Source organism: Phacochoerus africanus, chromosome 5 (assembly GCF_016906955.1).
Source record: "Phacochoerus africanus isolate WHEZ1 chromosome 5, ROS_Pafr_v1, whole genome shotgun sequence".
In the NCBI taxonomy this organism is placed as follows: domain Eukaryota; kingdom Metazoa; phylum Chordata; class Mammalia; order Artiodactyla; family Suidae; genus Phacochoerus; species Phacochoerus africanus.
Window position 1 is genome coordinate 62320196 of NC_062548.1, and position 22698 is coordinate 62342893.

At 42.1% G+C, this 22698-nt stretch overlaps 1 protein-coding gene across 3 annotated transcripts; it reads left to right on the plus strand.

Moving 5' to 3' along the window:
* The first annotated feature begins 887 nt into the window (after window positions 1–887).
* Window positions 888–18979, plus strand: KRCC1 (lysine rich coiled-coil 1). 3 transcript variants are annotated; one of them, XM_047781576.1, is made up of 4 exons: window positions 888–1130; window positions 14462–14568; window positions 14908–15082; window positions 17600–18979. In XM_047781576.1, exon 4 carries the CDS (start codon window positions 17622–17624, stop codon window positions 18393–18395), a length of 774 nt encoding a protein of 257 aa, XP_047637532.1. In that variant the 5' UTR covers window positions 888–1130; window positions 14462–14568; window positions 14908–15082; window positions 17600–17621; the 3' UTR covers window positions 18396–18979. The 3 variants fall into 3 exon arrangements, with proteins under 3 accessions (XP_047637532.1, XP_047637533.1, XP_047637531.1); XM_047781577.1 differs by having other exon boundaries at window positions 14970–15082; XM_047781575.1 differs by lacking the exon at window positions 14908–15082.
* The last annotated feature ends 3719 nt before the right edge of the window (window positions 18980–22698 follow it).

Below are 22698 nucleotides of genomic sequence, written 5' to 3' on the forward strand. Positions count from 1 at the left end.
GGTATAACACTGTATAGCAGTGAAATGAATAAATAACACCTATGTGCAACAGCTTGGATGAGTCTCAAAACATTGAGTGAAAGAAGCCCCTGCTAGAGAAAGACATAAATCTTATAAAATTAAAAAACAATCTAAAAATTTTCCCCAAGCAGGAGTTCCCATCGTGGCTGAATCTGACTAGGAACCATGAGGTTTCAGGTTTGATCCCTGGCCTTGCTCAGTGGGTTAAGGATCTGGCATTGTTGCTGTGGCTGTGGTGTAGGCCAGCAGCTACAGCTGCTATTCGACCCCTAGCCTGGGAACCTCCATATCCCGCGGGAGCAGCCCAAGAAATGGCAAAATGACCAAAAAAAGAAAAAAATTTCCCCAAGCATACATGTAATAAAGATATATACATATGTAAAGAAATGATGACTACAAACCAGGGTAGTGATTTCTTTGGGAGACAGGGAACAAGAGGATGAGATGAACGTGTGTATGTATATACACGTATACTGAGAGAGCCAGGGGAGAGAAAAAGGTCATTTATGCTGCAATGATGACAGCATATCACCACCAAAGATTTTGCTTAATCTACTGTGTATTAAAGACTCTAACAAACTTTAAAAAGGTAAAGCAGGAAATCATGATTTTTCAGATATTCTGGAGGTAGAAACTGCAGATTTCCAAGCTTTTTTCTTAGTTGGTTTTAGATTCCCCCCCCCCCCCCCCGCCACCGCCCCATGTGAGTAGCCCCAAAAGATTTTCCTTCCTCTACAGTGAGGAGAGATTCCGCCAGGTTAAAACAGAGTCCCGGAAGAAGGGGACCGAGGGGGCGGAGCAAACAAGAAGGCGGGGCTAAAAAGGCTCTCTGGGAGTAGGGTGACTGCGCAAGCGCAGTGGCACGCCCTGCCGCCGCCATGGCGCGGGCGCTGTCCAGTCAGTCGCTGGTGGTGGTGGTGGCTACTTCCCTTCAGGAAGCCCGGTCTCCGCCTCCTCCTCCCACCCCGTCTGCTCCGCGGCGGAGGCGGCGGTGGCGGCAGCGGTTGTCCCTGCCTCTCCGCCACCTCCACCTCAGCCTATCCCCCGACCGGTGGCGTTGGCGGGGAGGGGGGCCGTAGTTGTAGACGGCCGCCCCTGCCTCAGAGAAGGTGAGTTCCCGCCCGGCAGCGGGAGCGGCCTCGGCCTTCAGCCGCTCGATCCCCCAGCCCGGTAGAGGCCGGGCGCGCCCAGAGAGTGCGAGATGGCCGACCCGGACAGGGTTACGCTCCCCTCCCCACCCGCCGCCCCGGGAAAGTGCCGCCGGGGCCCCAGCACGGAGTGTGGCGGGAGCGGGGACGCCTCCGCTGCCGGGAAGTTGAGGTTGGAGCGGGAGAGAGGCGGCCAGGTCGAGGCCATGGATCTGGAGTGTCAGGGAGAGGGAAGGGGGTTGAGGAGGACACCCCGAGATCAAGGGGACAGAGACACGGAGAGAAAAGGCTCCAGACGTGGAAGGGCGTAGACCTGCGCTGGGCGAAATTCAGCATCCTACGAAGTAGAGCCCTCACGCGGAGGGAGAAGTGAAATTTGGCGACAGTAGGAAGTAAACACGGGAGCTTCAAGTTGCGGAGGCCCTGGAGGAAGGGAAGAGGGGGTGAGGTATTTGAGGGATCACTTTGCAGAGTTTTCCTTAGCTTTTGAGGATAACATCCTGTAAAACAAGCTTCTGAGATTTACGGGCCTATTGTAGTAGTCGTCTGAATTTAAATTTGTATCTACCAGAGTCAAAGATAATACAGCAGGACATCAGAGAGGCAAAAACAGCTTTTATTCAGTAACTGCAGTAGGGAAAGAGCTGAGCTCCATCCCGATTTGCGCAGAGGTGACGGGGTTTTAGAGGGAAAATGAAGGAAGGAGTTCAGTAGAGTCAGGAAGTCGCAAAATTACCTAGGTTTGGGCAGTGTCCGTGCACTTAGGCGAGCTGTGTCAGCTTGTGGAAGTGAGGATTCACTTTTCCCACAGAGACTGGGAGACCCCAGGCCCTGCCTTTTCTGATGATTACACTTTAAAAGGATGGCTTTCAGATCTTTGAGAAAGACATTCCTGAGTTGTGGGGGGTACATATATATCTCAAAGGGACAGAGGAAGAATTAACAAACAATTGTAAACCCTTTTTAGTAACTACTCTAAAAAAGAGAGGTCAGGGCCTTATATTCAGGTGTTGGCTAGAACAAACAATAAATGCCTTTTGACAGCCTTGAGCTTTCCCAGCCTGAGCTCAAAATGGGACTGGGTCTGAGTTTCCATTGTGGCTCAGCGGTAATGAACCCGACTGGGATCCATGAGGACTCAGGTTCGATCGCTGTCCCAGCTCAGTGGGTTAAGGATACAGCATTTCCCGGAGCTGGGGTATAGGTCACAGAGTAACCTCAGTCCCGCATTGCTGTAGCTGTAGTGTAGCTGCAGCTCTCATTCCACCCCCAGCCTGGGAACTTCCATATGCTGTAGGTGTGACCCTAAAAGACAAAAAAAGAAAAAAAGTGGGACTGGGTCATCCAGGGATGCAGCCATAAAATGCTAGAGGTCATGTTAAAGTTTGGTCAAGTCTCTGTACAGAAGTTCGGAAGGAGTATACCTGCCTGGAGTTTTTACAGTTTTCACCAACCCATTTTCCTTAACACAAAAAGATATTTTTTAATCATCTCAATCTGAGATGTGTTTGAGTTCTTATAAATACTGTATACCTGCAAACAAATTGCTGGTTCCAAACTGACTTTAGGCTTTAAGGCAGCTTTGTAAATGATTTTAGATGGTGGAGCTTGAGCAGAACTATTAAAGTATTCAGCCATACTCAATTTTGTAATTTTTAGTATTTGCTGTGTTGCCTTAGGTTGTTTTTTATCTCCAGAGTGAAAAATGGTGGAAGCCAGAACATTGTTGGATAGTTTAATTTCCTTTCTCCTGAGGGACACTTCACTTCTCCTGAAGTTAAATATAATAACTTCATTGAAACAATTGTTATTTCCATCCTCTTCCACAGCATATTCTTGTTGTGTGTGCTATTCGATAATCTTTTATACCTTTCACGTGGAGAAATGGCAAAATAGTAAAGTATTATAAATTTCTTAAAACATTTTGTAAGCACTTTATGTAAATTCCATTCACTAAAAGGGAAATTAGAAATTCATTGCAACCAAGTGATGTTCCCCTAAGTCCCTTAGTAAAGGCATGATCTAGTAAAGTCTTCCAAAGAAGACTAGATTTAGTGTCTTGTCAACCTGGGTTAGTATCATTGTTCTGAAATAAAATAAAATCTGGAGTTCCCTTCATGGCTCAGGGGAAACGAATCTGATTAGTATCCATGAGGATGCAGATTCCATCCCTGCCCTCGCTCAGTGGGTTAAGGATCTGGAGTTGCCATGAGCTGTGGTCTAGGTCACATATGAGGCTCGGATCCAGTGTTGCTATGGCTGTGGCATAGGCCAGCCGCTACAGCTCCGATTCAACCCCTACCTTGGGAACCTCCATATGCCACAGGTGCAGCCCTAAAAAGACAAAAATAAATAAATAAATAAAATCTGAATTTTCCGCTTTTATACCAAACTTCCTGCCTTCTCACTAATAAGTAAGTCTGAGTAAAAGGTGTCAATACTATAATTCATTTTAGCTTCCATAGATTACAAGAAGACTTGGAAGTGGTTTTCCTAGGGGGGGGAAAAAAAAAGCTTTTTGTCAGAGCGGAGTTTTTGGTTTTTGCCATGACTTTGAATGTGTGTGATTACTAAAGACTTTAAATAGAGTCAGTTCACAAGATGCCAGCAATTACCTTTCTGTACTGCCTCAAGGTGATATGAGAATACTGGAGTAGGAGTCTTGACTATTAATAGGTTCTAGTACTGGTTTTTCAACTAACTGTATGACCTAAGTCCCAGACTTCTTCCACCTGAGTTTTATCATCTCTAGGGGAGGAGAGTTGGACTAGTCCAGTTGAGTGGTTCTTAACCTGGGGTGCTTTTGCTCCACCCCAATCCCAGAGGACATTTAATAATGTTTGGATACTTTGCTTTTTCTTGATTTTTATTCCACTGGACAAGAAAAGGCTTGGTGAGCACAGGTGCTACTGGCATCTACTTGGTATAGGCCAGAGATGCCACAAACAACCTAAAACTCACAGAGCACCAACACACAAACACATAACAAAAAGATAATCCCACTCAGAACATCAGTAGTGTCCATGTTGAACTCTGCACTAACCAAACTGAGATTCTTTACAACCTTAACACTGTGAATTGATTTCAGTTTCATATTGATATTCTTTTCATGGCTTGAGCTGTGTGCTAGAATAGCAATTCATAAAATATGATATTGTGACCTACAGTAGCCATCAAGTGACATTTAAAGAGTAATGAGATCTCCATTGAGTTACAATTGAGACTATTCACTAGAATTTGAAAAACAAAATATAATTTGTTACCTAAAAATGACCACTTATCACTTTAAGTAAATATCCTTCATTAACTGTTCGGTTAACTGCTACTTTACATGGCAAATATTTGAAATGCTATTTAAAACAGTAGTAGAACTCAGTGTATTTTTAGTTTAGATATTTATAAAAGCTGAATGTAATTGTCAATTATGATAGTACATGAAGAAGAGGAAAAAAGTATTTTTGTTATTCAACCAGTATCTTCTTTTTTCTAAAAAGACTTAAGAGATTCCTCAAAAAAATTGTCATACTTCCAGTTATTGAAATTCCACTCTCACTTTGAAGATCTTCCTAGGACCATTAAAACTGCTGATAATTCTCACTCTTATTAGAAGCTGCTCTGTATTGAGCTTAATAATAAACAAGGTCAATAACCATTAAAAATTAGCAAGGGAATATATAAGAGGTGTGAGATTACAAATAGGAAATTGAGACAGTAAACTCAATCTCAAACTCAAAGATACACCAAATTATCAGATTTATATGAAATTTATTTTCATATAAATCTATGAAAATAGATTTATATGAAATATACATACATATATTGCACCTATTAAGATTCTTCAGGACATTTTGTAATTCATTGAATGAAGTTTCTCAAGTATTTTTGACAGTTAAAAAAATGTTTTTAACTGGGTAATAATATTCCCAAGAAATCAGTAAAAACAAAACCACATCAAACAATTTTTATCTACTTCTTTTTAAGAGGAAAACAAAAGTAGACTCATTTTAAGAATGCAGGGTGGAGTTCCCATTGTGGCTTAGCAGGTTCTGACATAGTTCCTGTGAGGGTGCAGATCCCTGGCCTCACTCACCGGGTTAAGGATCCAGCTTTGCCACAAGCTGCTGCATAGGTCACAGATGTAGCTCAGATCCTATGTTGCTGTGGCTGTGGTATAGGCCAGTAACTGCAGCTCCAATTCAACCCTTAGCCCAGGAGTTTCCACATGCCACAGCACAGGTGTGGCCGTAAAAAGAAAAAAAAAAAAAAAAGAATGAAGGACACTTCTGACTTAATCATAAATCCATACATAGCAATTGCCAAAAATGTTCCTTTGTTATCCTCATAGTAAGCAGAGATTCTAGTCAAATGACAGAAAACCTAGCTAATAGCCCTTATATTTATGCAGAAAACATTAGAGCTTCTACTGTGGACAAGGTACTATGTTCAGTACTAAGGATATACAGATGAATAGTCACATCTCTTTTAAAGAGCTTGATGGTAATATTAGTGAAATTGGTGTGGTGGAGAGAGAAGAGTGTAAATGGAGAAAATACAGTTTTAAATATGCTTTAGTTCCTGAAATATATCATTTTAGATGTGTAGCTAGTGCTCCCAATTAATTATTTTGTTAATTCCTTTGTATTTTGTCATTGGAAATATGCCACAGTAAATTTTTGTGATTGTTGTTTAGTGCAAAATAGCTAAAACTTGGCAAACTCATAGGTCACATACTAATCTCATTTCCTGAAAAGGCAACTAATACAGTTAGGAACATTCATGATGCTGACAGATATAGGCCGCATCTCTCAAAACTTCTTAAATGAAATTTGACCCTCAAGAATGAAAAGGAATAATACAGCATGTTTTGGTTAAGTTAAGAGAATCAGTTACCTAGTCTCCTAAAACTTAGTACTGTGCTCTACTTAGTCTTTGCTAAGATTATAATGGTATTAAAAGATTGCAAAACAGGAATCTTATCAGAAACAAGGCAGGAGTTCTGGTCGTGGCACAGTGGTTAACAAATCCGACTAGGAACCATGAGGTTGCGGGTTCCGTCCCTGCCCTTGCTCAGTGGGTTAAGGATCCGGCGTTGCCGTGAGCTGTGGTGTAGGTTGCAGACGTGGCTCGGATCCCGAGTTGCTGTGGCTCTGGCTTAGGCTAGTGGCTACGGCTCTGATTAGACCCCTAGCCTGGGAACCTCCATATGCCGCGGGAGCGGCCCAAGAAATAGCAAAAAGACAAAAAAAAAAAGTAGAGTTCCAGTTGTGGCGCAGTGGTTAATGAATCCGACTAGGAACCATGAGGTTGCGGGTTTGGTCCCTGCCCTTGCTCAGTGGGTTAACGATCCGGCGTTGCCGTGAGCTGTGGTGTAGGTTGCAGACGCGGCTCAGATCCTGCATTGCTGTGGCTCTGGTGTAGGCCGGTGGCTACAGCTCCGATTCGACCCCTAGCCTGGGAACCTCCATATGCCGCGGGAGTGGCCCAAGAAATAGCAAAAAAGAAAGAAAAAGAAACAAGGCAAGTTGTCCATTCTCACTTCTTTTCAGTAATGTACTGGAGGTCCTAACCAGTATAGTCAGACAAGAAAAAAAAAGTTTACAGATTGATTGGAGAGGAAGAAATAACACTGTCTTTATTTGCAGATGATATGATCATCTATGCAGAAAATCCCAAGGAATTTTTGAAAAAGCTACTAGAATAATTGAGTTTAGTAAGGACACAAATTATAAGGTCAATTCACAAAAATCAGTATTATTTCTAAATGTTAGCAACAAGCAATTAGAAATTGAGATTTTAAAAAATACTATTTACTATTGTGTCAAAAACCAAAATACAGATTTCCCATTGTGGCTTAGTGGGTTAAGAACCTAACATAGTGTCCATGAGGGTGCAGTTTCAATCTCTGGTCTCAGTGGGTAAGGATCCAGCGTTGCTGTGAGCTGTGGCGTGGCTCACAGATGTGGCTCGGATCCAGTCTTTCTGTGTCTGTGGCACAGGCCGAAAGCGCAGCTCCAATTCAACTCCTAGACCAGGAACTTATGTATATTGAGGGCGCAGTCATAAAATGAAAAAGAAAAACTTTTCCATAACTTTACAAAAATACGGTGAATGCTGCACAACATTGCTGAGAGAAGATGCAAATAATGGAAAGATATAAATGTCTTCTAATGCTTCTTAGTGAATTAGATTTAAAAGTATAGGACCATGTCATAAAGCTGGTATGTTTATTAAAGGGGAAGCTAATTACACCTAAAACTGACCAAATTAACATCCTAATTTTGCTCAGAGATTTTTTCAAAGATTAAAGATATTTAATAAATATTTTAAAAACCATTATGCTGTATTATGTCTAAATGCCATGGTATAACACAAATCAAATAATATGCAGTGGGCATGAAAAATTTTTAATTTTCACTCAAATTGAGTTGATTTAGGGAGTTTCCACTGTGGCACAGTGGGTTAAGTATCCAACTGCAGTGGCTTGGGTTGCTGCAGAGGTGCAGGTTTGATCACTGGCCCAGAGCAGTGGGTTAAATGATCCCCAGTTTGCTGCAGCTGCATCATATATCAGCTGTGGCTCAGATTCAATGCCTGGCCTGGGAACTTTCATATGCTGGGGGTGTGGCCATTTAATAAAAAAGAGAGAGAGGAAATTGAGTTATTTACTCATCAAACCTCTTAAACATATTGAGATGTATTAAAAACATGTCATAGAGTGCAAAAGTTCAGGTTTTATGATTTCTGAAGGTGTGATTGGAATGGAACTAATTCTCTATCAGGTCTAGAATTAGGAAAAGTGGAATGATTCTTAGTATTTTATGAAAAAAATGAAGCTCCTTCAGACAGTTTTGAATTATGAGTAATTCATGCTACTCATGTGTTTCATATATAACTAAATAATTGGTGTGCAGTGTTTTTATTACTTTACCTTTTGCAATGGCTTTATATACTAACAGAAATTTAAAAGCCAAGCCTTGTATAGCTACTGAATAACAGCATGCATAATCTCATTTTTCCAAAATAAAAGATTCCATATTCTTTCTCTTTCCCTATGCTATCTTTCCTGGAAGTAAATGAATAGGTAAATGGCACTATGGGTGTTTATCTATAACTAGGCTTGTGGTGTAGAAATAGAAACATCAAGTTTTCAGAATTTTGCTAGATTTTATCCAAACATTTTAGAAGGTACATCTGAAAAAATACTACAGGTGAGTTTCAGTCGAGACAAACTATTTCTTGCTTGAGAGTTAATGCCAGCCTTTAAATAGCTTGAGTGTTTCTGCTTGCCATTCCATATTCAGTGGACATTAACACAAGACAAAAACTGAAATCCTCAAAAGAGTTGGTTTAAAATCAGAGCCATCAGAAAAGATAATAGGTATGAATTGAACTTTCAGATTTCATTAAAAAGTCCCTCTGAAACATGAGTTAGCTTGAACTACAAAGAATCATGTACTCCTGTGAGACTCTCTTACCCTGTTTACACATAACTTTATTTGGCTTTTCGTAGTTACTAGAATAATTGGTTGGAAGAACATTTCATTATATCAGTTAAATAGATGAAATCCTGAATAACAATAAAACCTCGGTTACACAGCACTCACTATGTGCCATACACTCTTCTAAGCACTTTACATATATTAATTTCCTTAAGACTCAGAATAACTCTAAGGTATACGTTACATCCTGTTTTAGAGGTTGAGAAAGGTGACCAAGCTTATACACCTAAGAAGCGCCAGAACTGACTCCAGAGTCCCTGTGTCTGGCTCCTAGAAGCAGTGAATAATTAACATAATATGACAACCAGTAGTTCTGCATAGTTGAGTTGACCTTTGTTAGGTGGATGGTCTTTCAGGGAACAAAGCCAACATTTAAAAACTCAGTTTAAAAAATGAAGGTATATTTTTTTTCCCAAAATATTCATTATAGATCTTTAAGCTCCTCTAATACACTTTATTGAGGTATAGTTACAATAAATGGCCTTAAAGTGGAAAATTCAGTGAGTTTTTGACAAGTGTGTACTCCCATGAAACCACCATCATAAGCAAAATGCCAAATATTTCTACCAATCCTAACAGTTTCCTCCTGTCCCTGGTCAATTCCTCCCTCTCCCCCTGTCCCAGGCAACCACTAATCTGCTTTCTGTCACTGTAGATTAGTTTGCATTTCTAGAATTTCTTTGTTTTGTTTTGTTTTGTCTTTTTGCTATTTCTTTGGGCCGCTCCCGCAGCATATGGAGATTCCCAGGCTAGGGGTCGATCGGAGCTGCAGCCACCGGCCTACACCAGAGCCACAGCAACGCGGGATCCAAGCCGAGTCTGCAACCTACACCATAGCTCACCGGCAACGCCGGATCCTTAACCCACTGAGCAAGGGCAGGGACCGAACCTGCAACCTCATGGTTCCTAGTCGGATTCGTTAACCACTGCGCCACGACGGGAACTCCTAGAATAATTTTTTTTTTTTGGGTCTTTTTTTTAGAGCAGCCCTTGGGGCATATGGAAGTTCCCAGGCTAGGGGTTGAATCAAAGCTTTGGTTGCCAGCCTACACCACAGACAACGCCAGATCCGAGCTGCATTTGAGGCCTAGGTCGCAGCTTGTGGCAACGAATGGAATCATAGTAGGTGTTTTTTGTGTGTGTATCTTTTGCTCAGCATGATGATGTGGTGAGTCATCCAGAATAGCATATATGTGTGTATACATATATGCTATTTTTTTCCTTTTGATGCCTGAATAATTCTGTTGCATGGTATACCACATTTGGTTACCCATTTGCCTGTTGATAGATGTTAGGGTTTCAATTTTTGGCTATTACAAATACAGCTATGAATATTTGTGCACAGGTCTTTGCAAGGACATATGTGTTCATTTCTCTGGGCACATGCGTATGAGTGAAATGACTGGGCCATGTAGTAGATGTTTAACTTTTAAAGAAATTGTCCAATTGTAAAGTTGTACCATTTTAAATTCTAACTAGCAATGTTTGGGAATGCCAATTGTTAGTGTCCTTGTCAACACTTGGTATTTTCAGTCCTTTTATTTATTTATTTTTCCAGTCCTTTTAATTTAGTCATTCTAATGATGGTGTAGTATTATCTCATTGTGTTTTTAATTCACATTTACTTAGCTGTTTATGTATTTTTTTCTTTTTCTTTTTAGAGCTGCACCTGCAGCATATGAAAGTTCCCAGCCTAGGGGTCGAATTGGAGCTGCAGCTGCCAGGGATCAAACCCAAGTCCTCATGGCTACTAGTCGGGTTCATAGTCCTGCTGAGCCAGGACAGGAACTTCCTGTTTTTGGTTTTTCTTTTTTTTTCCTAAAATGTCTGTTCAAATCCTTTGACCATCTTAATTTATTTTATTTTATTTTTGCCTTTAGTCTTTTTAGGTCCCCACCTGCGGCATATGGAGGTTCCCAGGCTAGGGATCGAATCGGAGCTACAGCTGCCGGCCTACACCACAGCTTGCAGGATCCTTAACCCACTGAGTGAGGCCAGGGATCGAACCCACATCCTCATGGATACTAGTCGGTTTTGTTAACCGCTGAGCCACTGTGGGAACTCCCTTTGCCCATTTTAAATTGAGCTTGTCCTTGAGTCATAAGGGTTCTTTATTTATTCTAGATGTAAGTTCTTTATTGTCTGAGGTGGGGATACATTCTCTCATTTTGTGGCTTACTTTTCATTTTTTTAAAATAGATATCTAAAGCGAAAATAGTTCAGGTTTTTCTTTTTCTTTGTTGTTGTTGTTTTTTTTTTTTAAGCCAGCCCCTTTGGCAAGTGGAAGTTCCCAGGCTAGGGATCAAATTGGAGCTACAGCTACTGGTCTGCCTGCACCACAGCCACAGCCACAGCAACACAGGAGCCGAGCTGCGTCTGCGACCTACACCACAGCTCTGCACAACGCCAGATCCCCAACCCACTGAGCAAGGTCAGGGATAGAACCTGCGTCCTCGTGGATACTAGCCAGATTCGTTTTCCACTGTACCACAGTGGGAACTCCCGGGTTCATTTTTTTGTTTGTTTGTTTGTTTGTTTTTAAAGAAGGGGATTCTAGAATGTGGACTGAGAAGTTTTACATCAGTTGGGAAGGCAGCCAAGCATATCAGTTAATAATAGATTCTGGTCTCAGACTGTCCCTGTCATTTACTAATTGCAATCAGAGACATGTTCCTTTTCTATGCCTCATCCGTTTCCTCATCTATAAACTATAGAAGATAATACTGCTTAGCCCATAGGCTTCTTAGGAGGATAAAATTAGTTACTGTTTCTAAGTGCTTACCTAATACCTGGTACATTGTAAGGGCAGTGCTGGTTAAGAGTTGCAGAAAAAATTTTCTTTTTTTTTTTTTTCTCTTTTAGGGCCCCAGCCTCGGCATATGGAGGTTCCCAGGCTAGGGGTCAAATCGGAGCTGTAGCTGCCAGCCTACACCACAGCCACAGCAACCTACACCACAACTCATGGCAACGCTGCATCCCTGACCCACTGAGGGAGGCCAGGGATCAAACCCACATCCTAGTAGATACTAGTCGCAGAACAAATTATTAATGGTGACTTTTAAACATAATGCTTTGAAATGACATAAAAGGCAATTTCAGGTTTACTAAAAGTACAAATGATGTCATGCTGCATTTTCTATTATGAACCATCTGGTAGATCAGAGGAATGTTGTGAGATCCTATCTTCAGTGAGGATACTCAGTTTTCCCTGAGGTTTTGGGATATTCAGTAGTGTGCCAAGAGGTACTTGAAGATGAAATGGCACATGTTGTTTAAATTAAAACTTTTGAGTTCCATCGTGGCACAATGGAAACAAATCTGACTAGCATCCATGAGGCATGAGTTTCCAGGTTCAATCCCTGGCCTCGTTCAGTGGGTTAAGGATCTGGCATTGCTGTGAGCTGTGCGGTAGGTTACAGACACAGCTCGGATCTGGCATTACTGTGGCTGTGGTGTAGGCTGGCAGCTACCGCTCCAATTTGACCCCTAGCCTGGGAACCTCCATATGCTGCAGGTGTGGCCCCAAAAAGCAAAAAAAAAAAAAAATTAAAACTTTATATAAAATGAATGTTTTAAGGCTAGAGGTCAAGAAGTTCATGAGTTGTTAAGGTAAACCAAAAAAATATATTTTTTTGGTTACTGATCTCTAGTCTGTGTACTCCCTAGACCTCCAGGCAATAAGGGTTCACTTGTCTGCCTGTATAGAATACTTTTGTCAAAATGATCAAGATCAAGAACCATTGCTTTAAAAAGAATAGTTACAACTTAGGAAGACATGGCATGTATTTTTCAAATATTGATAAAATGGAAAAATAAGACTGCACTATCATTCAAATAGGTTTGAATAATCAGACCCATAAGAAGGAGGATAGTGGCGAGTGAAGTGGAGAAACATGGGTATTTCAAAAGATGCCAAATTTAATTTTGGAATAAACTCAGATTCTGTGAAATTCTTAATGTCTTCCTTTTTGCGTGGAGGGGGGTGGGCCCACACCCATTTCATATGAAGTTCCCAGGCCAGGAATAGAATCCAAGCCAAAGCTGCAGCTATGCTAGTTCCTTAACCCACTGTGCCACAGCAAGAACTCCCTTAATGTCTTCCTTATTAGGAATAAGTAGATCAATCCTAGATAAAGGGTGTGTTCTTCATAGCGTGCCATAGGTATTATCTTGCTCTCTTCCTACTTAAAGTCTTCACCAGCAACATGGATAAAGACATAGAAAGCATATGTCAAGATTAAAAGAATTTGAACTTTAAGGAGTTCTTGTTGTGGCTCAGTGGTTAATGAATCCAACTAGGAACCATGAGGTTTCGGGTTCGATCCCTGGCCTTGCTCAGTGGTTAAGGATCTGGCATTGCCGTGAGCCGTGGTGCAGGTCGCAGATGCAGCTTGGATCCCATGCTGCTGTGACTGTGGTGTAGGCCAGCGGCTAGAGCTCCGATTCAACCCCTAGCCTGGGAACCTCTATATGCCATGGGAGCAGCCCTAGAAAAGATAAAAAGACAAAAAAAAAAACAATTTGAATTTTAAAGATCCTCATAGGTAGGAATGGTGGCCTACACCCATAACAAAATGAAGTGTAAAGTTCTGAATTTAGAAAAATAAATCAAGGGAGTTCCCGTCGTGGTGCAGCGGAAATGAATCCGACTAGGAAACGTGAGGTTTCAGGTTCGATCCCTGGCCTCACTCAGTGGGTTAAGGATCCAGCTTTGCTGTGGCTCTGGTGTAGGCCAGCAGCTGTAGCTCTGATTAGACCCCTAGTCTGGGAACCTCCATATGCCACAGGTGCGGCCTTAAAAAGACCGAAAAAGAAAAAGAAATATAAATCAATTTCATAAGTACCAGGTGGGAGAAGATGGCCAGTATGGGGAGAGAGTTGCTCTGGGATTTTGGCAACTGCAAAGGTCAGTAGACATCAGTAATATGTCTGCTGTAAGATACAAAGTACTAAAGGCTGGATGCCCAGATCATGTCCATAAAGTCCAGAATCCTGCTGGCACCCCAATAACTTCTCCTTAAGAATGGTATTTTCTGGACTAAAAAATACATTACCATATACCATATTAAATAGCAGAGGCTTGGAGTTCCAGTTGTGACTCAGCAAGTTAGAAATCTGACTAGTACCCATAAGGATGCAGATTTGATCCCTGGTCTTACTCAGAGGGTTAAGGATCCAGCATTGCCATGAGCTGTGGTGCAGGTCATAGACACAGCTCAGATCTGGCATTGCTGTGGCTGTGGTGTAGGCTGGCAGCTGCAACTCCAATTTGACCCCTAGCCTGGGAACTTCCATATGCTGTGGATGTGACCCTAAAAAGAAAAAAGAAAATAAATAAATAAATATCACAGGTTTAGTAAACGTTTTCATACTAAAATTGCCATTCTAGTAAGCAAAATGCTAGCGCTTTAGCCTTGCAAGCACTCAAGAAATTAAGATTTGAGATTGAATATGAAATGATATCCAGTTGAAGATTGAAAATATTACCTTGGGAGTTCCCGTTATGGCACAGAGAAACAAATCTGACTAGTATCCATGAGGATGCAGGTTCGATCCCTGGCCTCACTCAATGGGTCAGGGATCTGGCGTTGCCGTGAGCTGTGTTGTTGGTCGCAGACATGGCTTGGATCCTGAGTTGCTATGGCTGTGGTGTAGAAGGCAGCTGTAGCTCTGGTTCGACCCCTAGCCTGAGGACTTCCATATGCTGCAGGTGCGGCCCTAAAAAGCAAAAAAAAAAAAAAGTATATATATAAAAAACCTTAAATGTCTTACCTCCCTTTATTTTATTCATAGATACGACGTCAAATGAACAAAGATTGAACTTTTTACAGATACCTTTTGGAAAAGGCTTGTAAGGAGTAGTGCCATAGTTTGAATCACAGTGGATTCCACGTTATGAGGTAGGTTGAAAATAAAGGGCTTCTAAATTGTTAGCATTATTTATTTATTCTAAACTGATACTTTGACTTGAAAGCAAGTGAAACTCTAAAACTCTTAGTTCATGCTAAATACATTAAAATTTACGAGTGGTATCTTCAAATTCAGAGGTGCAAATTTGGGGTCACTTTTTCTAATAAGAAAATACATACCGAAAAAGTTAGCTTGATTTTCAGATTTACAGGAAACCGCATAAGGAACTGAAGATGGATTTTGTGAGTTTTCAGATGATTGATCTAGGTTAATGTAATTCTAAACTTCAAACTATTTAATCATTATAACAAGATTGTGCTTGGTTTCAGGTGAATGGGAGAGGAGTATTGAACAAAAATAGATTTTTTAATCTCTGCATCATGGTTTTTAGCTCCTCAGTGGTTGCACAGTCTCTCTATTTGGGGAAAGTTCATGCTAAAAAACTGAAGCAATTAATGGGTGAATATGATCAAATTTCTCCACCAAGTTCTCAACCTGACAAGGGTAAGGTTTCATTCACCTCTTCATCAATCTCTGCACCATCTGTGATCTTTTGGGGCTGGCTTCTTTTACCCAGCATGTCTTCAAGTTTCATCCATGTTGTACCACTTATTAGTATTTCATTGCCTTTTATTGCTGAATAATATCCCATTGTGTAAATTGCCACATTTATCCATTCATCAGTTGATGAACATTGAGTTATTTCTATTTTTAGCTGTTAGGAATACTGCTGCTGTGAACATTTTTGGTATAAGTTTTTGTGTGGACATAAGATTTTCAGTTCTCCTGGTTATACGCCTAGGAGTGAAATTGCTGGGGTTGTATGGGAACTCTTTTTTTTTTTTTTGTCTTTTTTTCTAGGGCTGCACCCGCAGCATATGGAGGTTCCCAGGCTAGGGGTCTAATCAGAGCTGTAGCCGCTGGCCTATGCCACAGTCACAGTAACACATGATCCAAGCCACGACCACAGCTCACGGCAACGCCAGATCCTTAACCCCCTGAGCGAGGCCAGGGATTGAACCTGCAACTTCATGGTTCCTAGTCGGATTTGTTAACCACTGAGCCATGACAGGAACTCCTGTATGGGAACTCTTATGTTCGTCATTTTGAGGAACTGCCAAACTGTTTTCCAAAGTAGCTGAATGGTTTTACATTCCCAGTAAGAATGAATGAACTTTCCTTGATGACTAAGGAGATGGAGCATTTTTTCACGTGCCTGTTATCCATTTGTATATATTCCTTTTGGAAGTGTCCAAAGTTTTTGCCCATATTTAATCAATTCTTTGTAATATTATTTTATTTCACTTGGAAATGTTATACTATTTAAGTTGAATAGGAGCTAATTTTTCTGACTCACCAAATTAGGCTTCATTTAGACTTGCTTTTTAATCTCAAACTTCCATTAAAGCTAGCTGATTATTGGTTACTATACATTGCTGTCAGGTTTATTTCTTTTCTTTTCTTTTCTTTCTTCTTCTTTTTTTTTTTTTTTTTTTTTTTTTTTTGCTCTTTAGGGCTGCATCCGCAGCTATGGAAGTTCCCAGGCTAGGGGTGCAATTGGAGCTGTAGCCACTGGCCTACACCACAGCCACAGCAACACGGGATCCTCACCTCGTCTGCAACCTACACCACAGTTGAGGGCAACACCAGACCCTTAACCCACTGAGCGAGGCAGGGATTGAACCCGCGTGCTAGTAGGGTTCATTAACCACTGAGCCATGAAGGGAACTCCAGGCTTATTTGTATTAAAGGGAAGAAATGTTTGATTCTACATGCATTATGCTGCCTCCTAATTTTGGAGATAAGATACATCCCCCAAAATATCTAGGGCATTACCATCTCATAGTAAGCACATTTTCTGCTGTATTCGTAATGCAGGATTTGAGGTGGGGGGAAGACAGAGAAATCATAGTTGTGCTGTCCCCACCCCATTTTCCTCCAAAAAAAAAAAGAATTAAACAGGCAAACAAAGACTCGCATATCGACTTTAAATTTCTTCTGAAACTTTTCTCTACATAAATCCTGCTCCCTTTCAGCGTTCTCCTCCATTTTCTACCCTTAACCCTCCCACCAAGACTTTAATAGAGCACAAACCAGAAGGCATTCTAGAATGCTTTTTTCACCAATCAGAGGTAGTGGAATGAAGTTCAAGGCCCTATTCAGAAGATACGGAACTCTGTTCCCTCATTTTTCCTCAGGCCCTATACCTGAGAGCAGTTTTGTCTCATAGCTGAATTTCTCATTTCCAGCATCCCCAAACCATTTTACAAACGTCCTGTTATTATTAAGTCTGACAATACTCTAGTCAGGTGAGTATGTATGTTTATTTTATTTTGAGTAAACAAGTATTTTAAAGATCAAATTACTTCTCTATGGTTTATTACCTCTCTTAGAAAACAATAGACAAGAAACTAATTAATCTGATCCTTAGAAGTTATCTGAACATTCAGATCAGGCCACTCACCATGGATATGTAAGTCCTTATAGCCATACATTCCCATATGCCTTACATTTTTAGCCCTACCAAAGAATTCTGTAGTTCTTTTTGTCGTTCAGAGGTAACAAAACCGACTGGTAGCTATGAGGATGCAGGTTAGATCCCTGGCCTCGCTCAGTGGGTTAAGGATCCGGCGTTGCTGTGAGCTGCCGTGTAGGTCTGAAATACAGCTAGAACCCCGCGTTGCTGAGGTTGTGAGTGTGGCCTGCAGCTATAGCTCTCATTTGACCCCTAGCCTGGGAACTTCAATATGCCTCGGTGTGGCCCTAAAAAAAAAATTCTGTATGTCAGCACCTTCTTGCCCTCTTCATCCCACTTCTGAGAAGGATAAAATTATTTATGAGTGGCCTAGGCAATATTTGACCTTCCTGATGTTCCTCGTTGGCATATAATATCATGATATTTCACTTTTATGCCAGAGAAACTTTTAATTTGTTTGGGCTTTGTTTTGTACCACTTTTTAAGAATAAAGGAAATATCCAGAATAATCTAGTAAGAAGAACTTTCTCCCATCTTCTCTACAGAGAATCCCTTATTGTCAACCTAATGAAGCACTCAAAGAAGACATATGACTCTTTTCAAGATGAACTTGAAGATTATATTAAAGTGCAGAAAGCCAGAGGCTTAGAGCCAAAGACTTGTTTCAGAAAGATGAGAGAGGATTATTTGGAAACCTGTGGGTACAAAGAAAAGGTTGATTCTAGACCCAGGTGCAGAATGTTTGATCAGAGGCTCCCTTATGAAAGCATCCAGACCTACCCGAGATCATGTAGGGTTTCACAGACAGTGGAAAAGCAGTTACCTCACTGGCTGCCAGCTCGTGACAATAGGCTGAGACTAGGCTCCCTGAGCTACCCTCAGTTCCCCAGGGACTGCTTCTTGGGAGAACCAGTACCCCTGAACCTTAGTCAGCACGAGTATAACCATAGCTCCTACAGTGTGGAATCTGGAGTCCACAAGCCCCTCTCCTCAGAGAGCAGTACCCGTGCCCATCACGCTAGTGCCCATCACATCCATCAGAAGAGGAAGAGGCACCTCGAGGAAGGCAGAGAAAAACCAGAGGAGGAGCGGCCCAGGCATAAGAGGAAAAAAGCTCATGAGGAAGTAGATTTAGACAAACACAAGTGCATCCAGAGAAACAGAACAGAGGTGGAAACAGTCGGAGTCAGCACAGAAAAGCCTACCAACCGAAAGGAGAAAAAAAGCCGAGATGCAGCCTCTAAGAAAGAGGAACGTAAGCGTAGAAAAGAGAAAAAGAAACAAGGCGAAGAAAGGACAGACGAGGAGATGCTTTGGGACCAGTCTATCCTTGGGTTTTGAAGCTCTTGGGTTGGTTCTCCCGAGGTTAGGTTGAAAGATTAGTTGAGGAGCCTGGTTTTATGATGTTCGTGCTCATATCGCTCTTCCCACGTGAACAGGTGCAAAGGTTAAGTGGACAGAAAACATTTAGTGCGTTTGCTCTCCAACATGGAAATTGCTTTTCCTCATTTTCTAAAATCATTACTGTATTTTTCTCATACACAGTGTAATTTCCCTTAACAAGAGTAGCTCTGCCTTTACTCATCAAGTTGCTATGATGGCGGAAGTATTTTTCCCTTGGGAGGTCATTTATTTTAAATTGGAGGATCAAAAGGCTTTGCAGAATCTACTTCTTGATTGGGTTTTAGTTTGGAGTGGCGTATTTTTATATTCATTAGTTTTCTCTATGAACCAATTTAGATTGATTTTTCTTTCCCTTATTAGATCTCATTTACAGTATATTTTCTAAAATGAAAAGTGGAAATGAAATACCTTATAATAAGCTTATGTTATATACAGTTTTAAATGTTTCAAAGAGTCTTGATATAAAATCAGTTTATATTCTGGAAATGTTTATAATATAATAAAATGTTCTAATTTCTACATTTTTTTGTTTTGTGTCCGTGATCTTTTCCTTTGCAATGATGATTTCCTTCTGGAAGAGCAATGACTGAGCTTTTTTTTTTTTTTTTTTTTTGCTTGCAGCATATAGAGGTTCCCGGGCTAGGGGTCTAATCGGAGCTACAAATGACGGCCTACACCACAGCTCATGGCAATGGCGGATCCTTAACCCACTAAGCAAGGCCAGAGATCAAACTTGTGTCCTCATGGATGCTAGTCAGATTCGTTAACCACTGAGCCAGGATGGGAACTCTGACTGAGCATATTTAAACCCACTTTTAGGATAGAAATCTATGAATGACCACAATTTTTCAAAATATTGGAAGAGGGGGTAATTTATAAGACATAAAATGTCATTAGAGCATTTGTTCCTGACCAGCATTTTTGTTTTAATAATCCCCTTTTTTATGATCAGCATATCAAGTATTTGAGCACTGCTAATTTGTTGTAGAAAGAGTGATGGCCTGGGAATCTGAATCCCAGGATTCTAGTCTCAGCTATGCCATCAAGTTGTTATATGACTTTGGGGAAGTCACTTTATTTTCCCTGTTATCAGACATAACTAGCAGGACTGGCATTTAAAATGCCTTGGATAACAGAAAGATTCTATGTTATGAATCTGCCATCTACAGTATGATTCTTACAAATTATAAAATTGACTTTAAAATTATTTTGCTAAAATCATTTTAATTATATATATTCCCTTCCCCACCTCAATGTTCCCACATGTAACCAGTCTCCCAGTCTTTGCTAGGCTGCTGTCTTTCTCAGTCCTGACCCCCTCTGCGTAATCACCTTGCCCAGCCTCCTACCTCCATGCCCCAAATAGGGAAGAAGAAAGCAAGGGCAGGAGGGAGAGAGGTTATTAGGTGACCCATTTTATTTGTTTTTATTTTATTTTATTGTCCTTTTAGGGCCGCACCTGCAGCATATGGAGGTTCTCCGGCTAGAGGTTGAATCGGAGCTGCAGCTGCTGGTCTACACCACAACCACCACAACACAGGATCCATGCTGAGTCTGCACCCTACACTATAGCTCACGGCCACGCTGGATCCTTACCCCACTGAGCGAGGATGTGGATCGAACCCGCCATCCTCATGGCTACTAGTCGGGTTCATTAACTGCTGAGCCACAACGGGAACACCCCATTTTATTTTAAACTAATAACCACAAACCTCCAATCCATCAGGGTTCCCTAGTAAACTCCCCATTCTCAGATGTCTCATATTCTCCCCTCTCCTCAATCCTTCACCTCCCTGGTGCCTCCATGCAGGTCCCCTTTCAGCTGATGACTCACCTCCTGCTAGAAGCCTTCAGAGAAGCTTACGATTGTCCTACCACTAGATCTATAAACTTCCCTCAGGCCTTCTGTTCTCTGTCATCCTCCTGTTACAGTAACAGTGTCCTTACTAAAGACACATCCTTCCTCTCGTGCCCTGGGTCCTACACCTTTTTACTTGCTCAAGGAGTTCATCTCTCCTGCACCTTGAGTCGCTTCTCCCTTACTGGCTATACCATATAGGCAGACCTGCTTCTGTTTCCCTTCTTCAGAAAACCAAGCAAAAACTACCTTGACACCCTGCAACCTCTTTCAACAATCTCCTTTCTCTTTCAAACTTGTCTACACCAGCTGCCTACTCTCTTTCACCTCTCATTCTCTCCCCCACCCTAGAGGGTTTGTCCCTACCATTCCACTGACACTGCTCTTACCAAAGTCCCCAATGACTTCCATGTTCTCAAATCCAATAGATATTTTTTTTTAATTTCTATTCCGTTCAACCTCACAGAGCTTCCATCTGGTTCGTCAGCCCCTCTTCCATAGCTTCCATCGAGCCACATAGCTCCTCCTCAAGGTCTCCTCTACTGGTTCCCCCTCCACCCAACTCTAAATGCATCATGTCTGTTACATCAAGGGCCAGTCCCAGACCACCACTCTTTTTTGTTGTTGTTGTTTTGTCTTTTTGTCTTTTTCTAGGGCCCCACCCGCAGCATATGGAGGTTCCCAGGCTAGGGGTCGAATCGGAGCTGTAGCCGCTGGCCTACGCCACAGCCACAGCAACTCGGGATCCAAGCCGAGTCTGGGACCTACACCACAGCTCACAGCAATGCCGGATCCTTAACCCACTGAGCGAGGCCAGGGATCAAACCCGCAACCTCATGGTTCCTAGTCCGTTTGTTAACCACTGAGCCATGACGGGAATTCCACCACTCTTTCTTTTTTGTTAGTATATTTGTTTGTTTGTTTGTTTGCTTTTTAGGGCCACACCTGCAGAAGTTCCCAGGCTAGGGGTCGAATCTTCTGGCCTACACCACAGACCCAGCAACGCTGGATCCAAGCCACATCTGAGACCTACACCACAGCTCATGGCAACGCCAGATCCTTAACCCACTGAGCGAGGCCAGGGATCGCACCTGCATCCTCGTGGATACTAGTCCAATTTGTTTCTGCTGAGCCACGACAGGAACTCCCTGTGGTAGATTCTTTATAGGAGAAAATGACAGTAATAACATCCCTTTCCTGTATCCGCCCCTGTGTCCCATCCAATAAGGCTGGGCTTAGCCATGTAACCTGCTTTGGCCAATGGGAGAACAACAAATATGCAAGCTAGATTTGGAAGTGCCTGGTTTGCCTTCCTGCTACATTTGGATCACAGCCACCTTGTACAAGCCCTGCTGAATAATGAGATACTTGTGGCTACACCCCATCACCCAACTGCCATTGAACTTTCCTCACCAGACCCAAGGCACCTCAGCCATCCAGCCGGCACTAAGTCAGCCCAACCAACTCATAAAATTGAGAGAAATAAATGTCTGATGGATTTTTTTTTTTTTCTTTTAGGGCCAAACCCAAGGCATAGGGAAGTTCCCAGGCTAGGGGCCAAATCGAGCTGTAGCCTCTGGCCTACACCACAGCCACAGCAACACCAGATCTGAGCCTGCATCTGCAACCTACACCACAGCTCATGGCAATGCCGGAACCTTAACCCACTGAACAAGGCCAGGGATTGAACCCGAATCCTCAGGGATACTAGTCCAGTTCGTTTCCGCTGAGCCACAAAAGGAATTCCTGTTCGCTGTTTTAAATCATAAGTTTTATAGCAGTTTAAAATGCAACAAGAACTATATCCTACATGATTTTAGGTGAGATTCTTAATCTGAGTGTCAGCGTTCTCATCTCTAATGTGGAGAAAAGACCAATAACCGTTGGTGGGCTACTCAACATAAAAAAAGCAAACAACCTCTGCAGGCTGGATTGGCGGCACCCCTCAGGCTGGGTGCACTGTTGCAGTACTTTGTAAATGGTCCTCAAATGTAGAATGCCAGGAGAGCATGTGAAAGCACTGGAAGGATGGAGCAGCAGAGGCCAAGATAGAAGATGTGTGCCTGGGGCCCCAGCACAAGCCACTGGGGGTGGGGGGGTGCACTCTAGGCTATTCCCTGCCACACCTCCCCCCACCACCACCCCGCAGGCCCAGCCTTGGATGCTGGGACACTCGGTGACTCAGCTGGCTTCTCCAGGAGCATAAAATATGGACCTCCGAGGACAAGAGCAAACCAAAGAGAAGGGCAACAAGTCCCTGGCAGACACAGAACATTCCCACAGCCACCACGAAGGGACCTGCCATTACTCCAGTTCACATGGAAGAAGTAGAAGAAAGCTTGAGGCAGGAGAGAGATGGGCTCCAGGATAGACAGTTACAAC